At 39.7% G+C, this 14153-nt stretch overlaps 1 protein-coding gene across 7 annotated transcripts in view; it reads right to left on the bottom strand.

The window, feature by feature from the left end:
- The window catches only part of Ebf1 (EBF transcription factor 1), a 377119-nt gene that overhangs the window by 25067 nt on the left and 337899 nt on the right, over positions 1–14153 (bottom strand). For all 7 annotated transcript variants that reach the window (XM_076856387.2, XM_076856388.2, XM_076856389.2 and 4 more), the window contains exon 11: positions 6895–6983. In XM_076856387.2, the coding sequence (XP_076712502.1) occupies positions 6895–6983 (89 nt within the window). The remainder of the gene's footprint in view (positions 1–6894; positions 6984–14153) is intronic.

The raw sequence follows: 14153 nt of genomic DNA, 5'->3' as shown, positions 1-14153 counted from the left end.
TGAATAATTTACTATAAAATAAGACAATTAAGCATTAAATAATCTAAGGAAGTAAGAATTATTATTTTGCAGGGACCAGGGGGCCTTTTAGTGATGCTACAACTTCGTTTCCCAGGGAAAAAAATATGTACAAGCATGTGCATTACACACACACACACACACACACACACACACACACAGGACTGCATATACAATTCCAGGGGTGCACAGTTCTGGGTTTACCTCCCCTGATAAAAGTGGTATAAGTGTGAGTGGCTACCAAGATCCTAAACTGAGCACATTATCAAAATAAGGAGATGGAATTTGCCTGTAAGTTTTCTGGCAGATGCAGAAGAGGGAGGGGGAAGTGGACCGCATTCCATACTTTGTGTTTTTGACAAAAACACAGAATGTTTCCTGGAATCAAACTCGAGCGCATATTTTCCAAGAGCTGAATATACCATAACATTTGCATTTGTTTCTGTGTTTTTGAACAGGGTCACTCTCATTTCTGGATGCATTATTGAAAGAGGTTCCTTAAATTTAAAAGGTAAATAAATAAATACAGATGATGAAAGAGAGAGAGGGTGGGGGAGAGAGAGAGAGAGAGAGAAGAGACAGAGAAGACATGTCACCATGTGGAAAACGAGGATGCAGGGTTTTTCTTTATCCCTTCTTGAAACCCTTAGTCACCCCCTTTTTCTGCTAGGGGGCAATGTGGTTAGGCAGAGATTTCTTATTTGTATTTTCACTTATGCAACTGCAGATTTTGAATTACTGATCGTCTTTGCATAAAGACTAAAACAATAAAAGCATAATTAGAATACATTGTATACAGCCGACTCTGGTTTTATTTTGCCCCAGCTCTGTATTTATGATAAATCGCTAAACACGAACGCTCTTTAGGGAAGGTGATTTTGGGTCCCGTCTCTCCTCGGAGCAAAAACAGTGCCTGTGAGTGGAGTCTGAATTTCAATTTTGCAAGTGTACAGTTGAACTGAATAATATTTGGCACGATGCAGCGCACAACTGAGCCACTAAATGGCTGATTTACTAAATTATTATTAGATGAGCCCTTGCTGTTCCAAATGAAAGTGCAGTCACTGTCTTCCTTCATGGTGTGTTCAAATTGTTCTGTGTTTAAATATTCAGCATGAGGCTAATGTGAACTGATGAACTGAGACTATAAACATTCACTTTCAATACAGATAGAGCGACAGAGAGGCAACATATCATGTGGCCCGCGGAGGTGAAAATGATTTATAGTTAAGGATGTTGCTGCCTTCTTCCATTACTTTAAGGGACTCTTAATTAGCCTGGTGTTTGAAATGACTAATTCCCATGTACAGCAGCTTCATGGCGACTGAGGTTTGCGAATGTCAGTGAAGGAGAGGCTACTATGAGCACTCGCTGCCTCGGGGGTCCCCAACCTTGAGTTTAATCGTGGCGGGTTCCGTGTCACCTGCAGAGTGGCGGGTCTGCCAGAGCGACTATGGTGTTTGACATTCAGTGTGCTTTCTGACCCACCCAACAGGCCTACAATCCATCCTTCCTGCAATCTGTCCCTCTGCAATCTTCCTCCCTGACAATCCACATCCAATCCCCGGCCACCCCCATCTCGCTAGCTTCTTCTGACACCTGCTGGAATGAGCAACAACCCTTAGCTCCTTGGATAAATAGAAGCCCTCCTGCCTCTGCCCCTTTGAGGGCAGTTACAGGCAAGCACTTAAAATACTGTGATCACTTACAGTAGATTAGAATTTTTTATTGGTGCCGTGTTGCCATAACAACATGAAGACAGCAGATGACTTAAGCAAGGCTTGCAAAGCAAAAGGCTGCTCATCTGGCAGTTAAAATGAATACAGTTCATTTCACAAGTTTCCCATATGGACTCTTAGTGTATGGTAATGAGGAGACCATATGGTGAGAGAAAATGCACTGAGAACAATTGGGTTCCACTAGCTGAGAGGGAAGTTGGGAGAGAAAACCCGGGTGAGAGATTCTGGTGTGCTCTCTGGGTTCAAGGTTTGGCTGGGGTTTGTTTGGGATGGTTGTTTTCCGTAGGGGTTTCGAGTTTCTTAATCCTGTTCCTTAATATGTCGGCTGTGCGAAATGACAAACATCTTGCAAATTTTGCAATATCATTCATCACAAACTGTCAGCAGTGTTTGCAAATCTGACTTGCAAGATCTTTTAAATGTGTTGTTCTTAAAAGGCAACAGTACCAAGTTTTTAGACAAAGTGCAGGAAAATTTAAGCACTTCTGACAAGCAGAAACATTAACAGTAATCATTTTTAAAACACTCGCATCTTTTGCCTGCATATTTAGCTGTAAATAATGCTAGAATGTATAAAAGCTTTAAAGTAAAACTGTAATAAATACTTTTTATTATGTTTCATAAAGGATAAAAAATGCTTCGAGTCCCATATCTGTGTTATCTCTGCATGGGGACGTATAGAGATGGATAGCTCCCAGTCTCCTTACTACTAACCAGATTGGGGACCTGGGAGGACAGCTTGAGAAAGACTCTCCAGTCAATTCCGTACCATATATGCTTCATAAAAGATGAATATAAATGCATTAGTTAGACACGGTGAGCTAAATTAGAAGGTCAGGCAGGGCTGGAAGGGCTGAAAAATCACACAACCAATGAGTGTAATTACTCTTTTTTAAGTCTATTAAGTGGTGTTGTTCTATCAAGGCTCAGGGGTATAGGACATGAAGAACAAGATAAAGTAATGTGTATTTATTACTCCCACTGGATCAATTTACCAGATATTTTCAGCTCCATAAAGCAAAATACACAAATACAGCCTTTGTTACTTTGCTCAAACTGCTTTATTTTCTCTAAAAGAGGAACCAGTTCTTGGAGAAAAATATCTTTGGCCTGGGTAGGTTCCCATGGCAGTCCCTCTCCATGGAGGGATGACAGAAATATAATATAAAATAGAATGGGAGGTAGGGCTGGGGAGGAAGAGGTAAGGGAAGCTAATCATCTCCAGGCATAATTATTTAGATTATGGAATCTGAAGCAAAAATGGGAATTCAGTGTGGTGGGCAATTCCACAGAGGAGATCAGAGCAGCCAAGAGGTCTGGAGACTTGCTGTTACATTGTCAAAGCCAGAGAGAGGACAAGCTAAGAGTCAGACTGGGTCCTTGGGCTCTTTGCATTCATTTTCTCATTGGCTCCTAAAAACAATGCTATATGGGGCAGCTTTACAGAGGAGAAACTGAGGCTTAGGAGTTGCACACATTTGCTTTCCAAAATCTGCAGCTGTCTGGCTCAAGAGCCCATTCTCTTGGCCTCTATGCTCTGCAAAAGCCTTGATAAAGCAATGCTAGGCTCAAAAGAAGCATGAAGTAAACAAACCCAGGGTTCCCAGCTAACACACGGAATGCTGGGTAATCTCAAGGTCCACTCTCATTACCTGTGAGCTCAGGCTCGGAGACCACTTATGGGGATGGCTGGTCAACTGAACGGAGATACCTCTGGCCCTCAAAACCCAGAGCTCCTTGCTCAACATTTCTGAATTGCATCACCACAGCCGTTAGCATCTCACAGTTTCGGATGGACCAATATCCCCATCCCCCTCACCTCTACATTGTAAGAAAAGTCAAACATGACCCCAAAGTCACATGCCAGGAACCAGAGAAGAAGGCAAGTCTGGGTGAAACAAAACAGAATGCCATGATTTGAAAACCTTAACCCGCCCTTCTCCATGTGCACATGAAAAAGGAAACCTCCCCCAAAAAAAACCATCTAGGGTAAGCATAATTATAGTATTTTAAATATGTGTGTACAGCAACTATCGCTGATGGTGACTTTCGAAGACAAAATAATTTACAGAAAAGGTCTCCGCATGCTCCTGTTTCCTCATTTGGTAAATGAGGATGATGTCTGCTCTTCTATTTTTTTCTCAAAAGAGGGGCTCCAATAAAACAAAGCATGCCCGAGTTCTTTGAAAAAGCACAAGCCTGTATACAAAGGCATATTATTATAGAGAGCTGTCTGCTTGGTCTTTGGCGCAGTTTCATTTGACAGAATATGTGGGTGGTTGTATGAATCTAGCTTTGTCTATTCACAAACACATGGGTTTAATAAAGTAGAGTTTGTTTTTTAAGGTGTGTGGTCCATGGCTCACTGAAACACTCCTGTTTGACAAACACTGACCAGGATTCTGAGAAAGGCGGGGCCCATTTTTGTCCCCCTAACAATGGACAGTGGGAGTATAAATCTCCCAAGTCCACAGGAATACCTTGTGCTGGCTCCATCCGCCACTTCCTGACCCTGCCCTTGAACTCTTGCTCCACCTTTACATTTGGAGCCAAGAAGACAGCTTCTCTGCTCTGAGTCACACTGAGAGCTTCCTGGGGTAGGCTCTGGCCACAGTCCTTGCATGGTCAAGCGGCTAGATGCAAGCTGCGGAGTGTTTCCTTAACACACAAATCCATTGTGTCCTTGATTACTCTTCTCAAACCCAGGAAAAAAGGGCTGAGCACTTCACCATCAGGCCACCAGGGACGAAGTGTCACGTGCCTATGCTATTTGTCCAACATTTCTGAACATGATGTGCAACTATAAAAATGTTTTCAAAAGTAAGTACACAAAACTCAACCCCATATTCCTGTATCTCCTCTTTCCTTACCAATCTATTTTTTTTTAAAATTCTATCTGACTTCTTTAGAACTCAACCATTAAACCAGATTTGTCTCCTTTCAATACATATTTTTTTTTCAATACATATTTTTAGAGTGGCAACTATAGGGCCAATACTCTAATTGATAGCATGTGTGGGATTGCCTCTTTTTATCCTTATGAGATCCTATGAAGTTCGCATGATTATGATTACCATGTTTAGAGGAAGAAACTGAGGCACAGAAGATAAATCACAAAATAATCAACTGCTCAAAGAATTTAAGCTCCTGCTCTGCAGAGATTGGGTAGAAGAGCTCTCAGAAGCAAGAGTTCTATTTGACTGGCAAATAATCCTAGCTATTTTCTGTTGAGTGCTAAGTAAGTGCTTAAAATAATCTGACAAGGCAGGAGATAGCACCATCCCCATTTGGCAGGTGAGAAAATGAAGGCAAAGAAAGGTAAAAAATGTAACCCTGGGTGCCTAGAAAGCGAGTGGCCAAGCTCTGAGTTCCACCTTGTTCAACATGACCCTGATGTTTATGCCCTCAGCTCTTCCAGAGAACCTAGATCAAATGCTAACCATGGAGTGAGGGTGTTTCCCAAATAAAAACAATGGAAAGAAACTGACATTGTGCCTTTGCCCCTATTCAGTCACTACGACAGCGAAGGCACTGACCATTAGGTAGACAGATCATGTACGTTATTGTCCTATGTTACCACTTCAGGAAATGCCTGGGAGCCACGTTCTTGCCAGACACAGGCACCTGAAAATAAACCTCTCCATGGAACACCTATGCTGTGGTAGGAGGCTGCCATTCGCTATTACGAGCAGACTAGTTAATTCGGGTGGAGAGGGAAGGGAGGGCCACTTTCATAGACAAAGATGTGAACATGTGGACACATCACATGATTCCTTCCCTGGGAGAAGCCCTTTCAAAAAATTTTTACCCAAGTGAATAGCACTTTGGTAAAGTTCACCTTGGTAAACTTTGTCAGAAAGCTGAAGGCTGAGCCCGAAAGCTGAGTCCTTCTCCCCATGAGGTGGAGGCCGAAGACAAGACCCCTCTGCCAGTCTCCATCCTTCCAGCTTTGGCCAGGTATGCCTCTGCTCACCCTGCCCTACCATGTCTGCACCAGGATTTGAGGGGCAGGTGAATGCTGGTCAGAACCTGTTCTGACAGGTGGCTTTGCCTCCAAGTGCAGCCAGCATACGGGTAGGATAGGCAATGAGGACTTAGGAGCTTTACTGAACTAAAGAGCCAGCATCCTTTTTCCAAGAGTTTAATGAGGATACATTGACCAAGAAGTGCCACATTTCTAGAGTGATGGTGGCAAGCAAAGGCTTCTCCACTCCTCCATCCAGTTTGATCTTTTTCACCTGTGTCACAAATGGGACCTCACTGTGCCATCAGTACACAGTGAGGGGCAGCCCCACTAATTTTCCATTTCTTTAGCACTTAACCGTTGTCTCCTCTGAGTCCTTGCAGAACTTTACATTTTCATGAAATGTACCCATTCTTTTCAGTTCTGAGCAGTTGTATTTGTAAATCCCTCCCATACAAGGCCCAACTTCTCAGGTACAGAAACAGGAATACCCCCAACTTTTGCAACAGGGACACAATTGTCAATAGAGGCCAATTCATTTTTTTCTGCATTGACAATAGCAACGTATCATGGTATGACATCTACTACTCTGTCTTGAACTTTTACTGAATTTCTCACATCTTTGTGCTTTATTTCCCAAGTAGGCAAAATGCCACAGGGGGCTGTTTTGTTTGTCCAGCCTTAAGATCTCCCAACACTTTTTCTTTGGAGCTCTTTTACCCTCACTAGGAAGAACATAGATCCCCATGATAAAAATTTGGTGTTGGTTTCTTTTGAGAAATAAGCTGATAGAGCATTTCTTCAGCCCAAAGTCTGGAACCAGGCTTACAGGTGTGAATCATAGTTTAGCAATTTAAATGCTGCAGGATCTTGGGTAAACTGTCTTCCTTAAAATAGGAGTGAGAGGTAATAGCACCAACCTCAGAGGGTTCTTGAGAGGATGAAAGGACATAATATATATTAAAATAAGCATATCATTGCATGGCACATAGTGCTACATTTATTATTGTTTTCCTGTTAGCGCCAAATCCACAAAGCACAAAAATATGAGCAAATAATCTATGAACTAATTTTAATACTTGGCAGAGTGTTTGTTTGTTTGTTTGTTTGTTTATGCCACTCACTGGAATCCAGCTTTTCAGAACCTATAACCCAAAGAGGAGGTTTCCTGACCTTTGGCAAGCGCTCAGGGTCACCAGGGTGCCGTGGAATGACCTTCTGTAACCTCTGGAAGCCGTAATCAATGGTGGGTTCATTGAGTGCTGCAGAGAAAAAGTCACACCATTAGAACATTTTCAGGAAATAAAACAGATCATGATTTGCAACACAGACAGTGTGGAAATAACCGGAAAGTAAAAAACTTAATTGATACTCTTGAATTAAATCATATAACAATCAGATGGATGATCTTTGTGGAGCAATCTCCACCAACTACCTCTGTGGAGTGTCTTTCCCAAAAGAACACTTCTGCAGGTCTTGAACCCTGATCTGGCCAAATTCTATATTCCTTCCATTATCATAAAGAGAAAGTAGGTGGTATTTGAGGTGAGGTTTTAGGATTGGTTCAGTTCAGAAGCTCAGGTCAATGACCTGTCTGGGGTTACTACACATTGTAAATAGCAGAATGAAAAGCATCAGCCTGGCCGCACAATCTCTTACAGACCTCAGTTGGTACAGTATCTCAGCCCCTTCTGTGCACTAGGGGGTGGGTGGGGACACAGGGGTGTAGGATAGTAATGGGTCTTCTAAGACCCTTGATAGGGTCTGTGAAGGGAGAGGTATGGAAGGAACATGCTCTTGCTTCCAAACCTTCACAACCAAAATGACAGGCCATTTGCCAGTATTGGAATTAACTTAAGAGTAGCTGAGATTCCAAGAACAATTCTTAGATTAAAAGAAGAGCAAACTGTAATAAGATTTGTAGACAACAGGCCCCTTTGTGCCCCTATTGACTACAGTCTCCTGAATTAAACACAATACAAAGTGAATCTGGCCTATTGTCTTCAAATTCCTCACTGCATTGGGGACTACCTTTGACCTATCTCATCTGAGAAAATAAAAAAGATAAAAAGATGGCAGTACTGTCTCTTATTTCTACTCCTGGTACCCTCTAAGTAATGGGTGGGTAGGTTTTTAAAAATTTCTTTTTTTTTTTCCAGTGAACCAAAGTATTCAACTGTATATTTTCTTCCTTACTGAATAAAAGGACTGTCTTTATAGTTCTGACATTTAGCTATACATTAAAAAACAAGTTACCATATGCTTTACTTAAAATGCATTTCCATTAACCTAAATTTTAAGAGTAAGATTTCTACTACTACAACTTAAAAAAAGAAAAAAAAAACTGTATTAAATTCAAATAGGTCCCAAGGCTAATGGAAGCAATTTGTATACCAACCCAAACTGACTGGCCCACTTTTCAAAATACAGGTATGATAATCTTGTGGTTTTAAAAGGACATTTAAATTGAAAGACTGTGAATTTAGTACATAATTATACCAATAGAACCCTTTAACTTGTCAACTTGTAAATCTAAAAGGCTATCAATCATTTCTAAAGAGGAAATAAACCTTAAAATTCCTTGATTGACAGTGCTTACTTTTTATGTAAGAAAAAAAAAAGAAGAAAAAAAAAAGGCTGCATAAAGTGGCCAGAAATCCATTTACAAAAGTACATTGTTTTACATAGGTGAGTAAAAAGCCAATAATTACACCTCCAAAAGACACATAAATCAGAGTAAGTACTTTTTCCTCACTTGTATATTTTAAGTTGGAGTGAACTTCAAATAACTTTTTATTAAAAAGATTTTTTCCCAGATGCAATGCTTATTGAAGTAGTTAATAGAGTTGCATTTTCATTTAGGATAATGTAATCATTTTTGCAAGTATGAGATTCAGCCAACCCTCCTCCCTTTCCAAACAGTAAACTTTCAACCTGTCTCTTGTGGAAATTAACTAAAATTACACCCAGGTGTAGCAAATCTCTCTCTACTAGTATAGTATTAAGGCACAATATTTATTATTCCTCTTATTTTATGAATTACTTTCTAAACCCTTGAGAAGAATCCTTTTTTTCGAATTAGACTTGTAGAAAAAAAGCCACAGAACTTGTTATGCAGGGAAGCTGTTACTCGTAAAAATCTGTAGTATTTAATCAAGAAATGCACAAGAGACAGGAATGAGCACCAAGGTTTAAGTTATTTATCATATCCATCCTCCACCCATAATGCTAATTGCCAACCCAAATGTTTTATCATAAATAACAGCTTTAGACAATGAAATGTATAATTTTAGTATCCAGAAAAACATAATTTGGCATCTTAAGGATTCCAAATCTTGGCTTTATTTTTTCACCTTAATCCACCAATAAAATTTGAATGGCTGACCCACCCCTTCTATCGTTTTCAAAATGAATTTCAATTGTGTCTAGAAGCTCGTGGCTGTTAATTGAAAGGCTGATCTATTGGGGGAAGGATGGGATTTTCTGCCTATAAGTCCACCTCACAGCAGAATGACTGGCACTTAGTATCAGCAATTAAAGGAATCAATTCAAATATCATATGGAACTAATAGCTGAATAGTTGAGGAGAGGCCATTCTGCTGGCACAAAGAGTAATTGAATTAGACATATTAAACTCATTATTCAAAGAAAAATAAGCACCTACTTTATGGAAGCATGCTAGAAAAGAGAAGATATTTTAAATAGTGAGACAAAGGCTTCTAATTTATTTCTCATGCCTTTATGATTTGATTTCTGCTCATATTTTTAAGTATGTTGAACTGCATTCAATTCCGATATTGAATATGACAATGGGATTGTCCCATGCTGCAGACAACACTAACACTAAAGATATGCGAGACAAAGCACAGTGTTCTCAATTCAAAGGAACCTGAAGATTTCTGTGATTGCATTGACTAGAGAAAATAATTAAACCAATTGCTGAGTGGGAGGGGCCAGCTAATAAAGGTTGTCACTCATTAAGAAAACACACACATACACACACACACACACACACACACACACACACACACACTACTCTCCCCCTGAAAATGATTAAATATCTTGGAAGGGGGATGGAATAGAATATGAGGCAGAACAGTACATGATGGAGTAGAATATGATGTAATAGAATATAATGCAACAAAATGGAATGGAATATTATATACAATCCTCAGTATCATTGGAGAAAATATTATTTACTGCCATATAAGTATTGCTAGGTTAAAAAGTAAATTTCAGGGACATATGTACGTTACGGTTACTTTGTTAATGAACATTCCACAGTGCCAGTGTGGAAACTGCTGAACATTAGTTGTTTTTAAGTAGTTTCTAAGTCTCAGGTCTCAAAGTGTTTTCCCTCCTCCTCTCTGTGCTGTGCATTTTCTGTTTTGCACAATGAACATATATTAGTTTTATAATCAGAAAAAAAGGTTAAAAGCAAGAGATTGTTGCTGAGATGGAATTTGACCTGCTTGTATAAAGTAATGACATAAGAAACTGTGTCTTAAAAGGGGTCTGTATACCCTTTAATAACCTTGCATAGGTTATTACAGACCATAAGAAAAATAAGTAGTATACTCTTGGCCAGTTGTATAAATATGTGACTATTCATAAACTTTCTGAAACTCAGCAGAGGGTAATGGGGAGGAATCATAAAGAATGGTATATTTATTTCATCAGTGGGCTAGTCATACCTTAGGGACATACATCTACTCTGCAAGAATGTAATATAAAGTTAATTCTTCAACAAAGTGACCTCATTGTACTCAAGCACAGGGCTCCCGGGACCCCATAGAAAGGGGATTAATCAATTTTTTTCCCCTTCAAACTTTGGACAATTCCAAGAATCTGGTAGAGAAAGAAAGAACCTAATTGAGTGTAATTAACCACAAATAAAGAAGCATGAACATCTTAGGTTAAAAAAAAAAAAGATGAAATTGTAAACTTCAAAAGCAGTGGAATGATCAAAACAGCTTGTGAGGCTGGTACTTCCAAACACCTCGTCCACCAGCTCTGGAGACGGTATCGTCCTGAAGCAGTTTGAGATGAACAGAAGAAGGCAGGCTCAGAGGTTCTCAACAATCTTTTATACCAAATAGAAAAGACTTGATATTTAAATCCTCAGAATACAATGGCACCAAGGCATGCATTTAAAACTCCCAAAGACACTGGATTATCCATTTATTCAATAATCACCTGTAGTACCTACTCCAGTGCATTTGTGGGAACTAGCTGTTATGTGTCCCAACATCATAAGCCTTTAATTCAGTGGTAAAGCAACCCTAGGTTCAAACCCAGTATAAAAAGCCCTTAAAAATGGCCTAATTCAACACCAAAGGATGGCTGAAATACTTCCACTGCAGAGTTGGAACCCAGAGCAGATGCCCAGCCAGGCTTCCTGTCCTGCTCGAAAGTCCACCCAAAAGTCCACCATCTTGTCTTCTTCAGCTATAATCTCTGCTTGTTCTTCTAACAAAGCTTCACTAGGCTTACATGTGATTTTAAGGGAACATGAATTTAAACAACGATCAAGCTGTCTGGGAACCACAGACAATTGAATTCAAAATGTATTCCACTGACCCCTTCAAACTTATTCACTGGTAGATATTTACTGAATTAGCTTGGTAGGGTCTGAGAGAGCTGTTCTCAACATATGTGTGCAAGCCTGACACTTCTCTGCAAACACATTATAAGCAAGATCAGATGCTCGTCAACAGGAGAGCAAGCTTGCAGGGACAGATGCTTCAGTCAAGATTGAGGAGGGTTCGCTGGCCTACAGCTCTATGCTATACTGGGATAGGGACAGTGCTAGGATGTATGTGCTACACTCCCAGGGTTGGTATCCAACTGCATCAAAGCTATTTCTTTTGGGGAAAAAAAAGTTAATTAACTGGCTAAAAAAAAATCAAACCATTTCATCTGACTGCATGGGGACTGCTTTTAACTGACTTTAGGTGCCTTCCAAAGCTCCTCATCTCAGAATTCTCTAAAGGAACCCAGTAACTTTCCACTCCGAACCAATCTCTGTTATGCCTTTCTCATAGGCTTTAACCCAGGTGCTGGCCAGAACAGAAAAGCTCTGGTTATACAAAACTATTTCTACAATGTCCAAATGTTCATGCAGCATGAAATGCTATACGCAAAGAAAATTTAGATAATACAACTAGATTTAATGCCTAATGCCAATCATGAGATTACCAAATTCAATTTAAAACATCTAGTAATGAGTAAATTCTGACCCAATTTTCATGAGTCCTTTTTGGTTTTTAAAGAAAATTCACTTCGCAAACACATCAAGTAAAGAAAACTCTTTTGGAGGGGGGGGGGGCGGAGATTTATTTGCAAATTAAAATCCTGTAATCAACACAGTTACATTCTCAGTTATGAAAATTGATTTTGTCTGTTCAGAGCTTCCTTGTAAAGAAATCACTCCTCCCTCCTGTCCTCCTCAACTTCTTGAATACTTATTCTTGGAAACAATGGAAATAAGAAGCTGGAGAGCTAAGTTCCCAAACACCAGGAAAAAGTGCCCCGGGTCCCCTTCCAACTCGAACTTGCAGAGCTCCCATTTTTATAGCTTAGCGACTCACTGTGGTGCTTTAACATATTTCTGGGGTTTTAATTTCCTTTTTTTAATGGTTGTGTGACATGATGTCATTCTTACTGGGAATAAAAAGAAATGCAGATATTAGGAAGGTAATATTTATATTCTATTGCCGTTTAATGTCCAAACAAATATGCAGACTCCATGCCAAGTAATAAATAAAACCTCATAGCAGCGGCAATGATAAAACTAGCACCTGGGTCTCCAAGCTTCCCTGGTGACTACTCTATATTTGAACTAAAGGAGTAACAGCCGAGCGTTCCCCTGCAAGGCAGATCCATTCTGGGCATGAGAGTTATTACATATGTGTTAGGCAGAGGCTTTGGGCTCCATAATGGCCCCATTTTTCCCTCAGTCACTAAATTAACAACCAGAGGTAAACAATAAAACAGCAAGTTATCTTCACGAACCTATCTTTAAGACTTGACTTTAAAATATATAAACGGAAAAATCAAACCAGAACCATAAACAAGAGCCAGAAATATGGTTAACGAAGAAATCTGTTGCACTTCCAGCCATTTGGGTATCTCATTACTCATCTAGATGTTTTGTGCATGTGCAACACACCAGGTCGCCCCTTCTGTGGAAGGGGTACCCTCCCTAAGAAGCCTACGCCCACATCTCTTGCAAGTGGAGCCCCTGCTTTCAGCATGAAATGCTGTTATAGCCAGGGTGCTCCCCTCAGGAGCCCCCCAGACTCAGCAGAGCTTTAGGAGCAGGTTGATTGAATTTCAGAAAGCTGTGACTTAGCGGAGAAGGGTGTCCAGAGGACATTAATATGAACAGAATTAACCAATATGAGAGCCAAAGGAAATTTCCAAGGTGCCTTTGAACGAGCCCTGACTTCTCACTTATAGTTCTCAGACCTCTTGATACGTGGCAACAACTTTGAGATTCAAAAATCAAACAAAGGAGTAAAACCCTCCCTCTATAAGCAGAATCAGAAATTATTAGTTGTGGGTGTGGCTAAGTCCTCCTTAGGAGGAGAGAAGCTGGGACAAGGGCAAAGCCAAGCCACTAGCCTGGGACAACCACATGCCAGGGCTCTCAGAGACAGAAGAAGGACCCTGAGGACTGTATCGGAATGGAAGGACTTGTGTGTGTGGAAATAAATAACCCTTCAAGAAGCAAAAGTAATAACAAGAAAAAAGAAAGAATGAGGAGTGACTTGCTTTTGTTTTGAAAAACGAAAATGTTCATTGTTTTCCTGAATCTATAAGCAATACATTCTTACTGTATAAAAAATTCAAAAAACAAAAAAGGGGAGGGAAGTTTCATAATATCCCTACTTGTGTATAAGCACTATTTATATTTTACTGAGTTATGTAAGCTCTCATATATTTTCTCAATACTGTTTTGGACAAATACAGATTCTATGCATGTTTATGCCCACCTCATCCTTTTTATTGGTTTTAGTACACTCTATTATATGAATGGCCAGTTACATAGCAAATTCCCTATTAATGGGAACCTATAATTTTTTTTGCCCAAATTTTCATGAACTTCAAAAGTGCTAAAATATAATAATTAACATTCAGAATAAATTCCTGAATAAAATGATATGCTCATTTCAACTCTTTTTACACATAGATTTCTGAACTATCTTCCATAAAATTTATTCCAGTTTATACTTCAGTGGGTGACTTTTAAAGTTATCTGCAAAAGAAGACTTTTTTTTTTTTTAAGATTCCACATCTTGAACTCAATTATTCTCTAACTTATAAGGACCTCTGAAGACTTTTAGTGAATCTTAATGATCACAATGATTCCTTGTAGAGGTGTCATTTCGAATATATCCTGAGGTTATATATGACTCTTTCCCTAGTAA

The sequence above is a fragment of the Callospermophilus lateralis genome, chromosome 5, assembly GCF_048772815.1.
Source record: "Callospermophilus lateralis isolate mCalLat2 chromosome 5, mCalLat2.hap1, whole genome shotgun sequence".
Classification (NCBI taxonomy): Eukaryota; Metazoa; Chordata; class Mammalia; order Rodentia; family Sciuridae; genus Callospermophilus; species Callospermophilus lateralis.
Note: the sequence above shows the minus strand (reverse complement) of the source record. Positions and strands in the feature narration are given on the sequence as shown.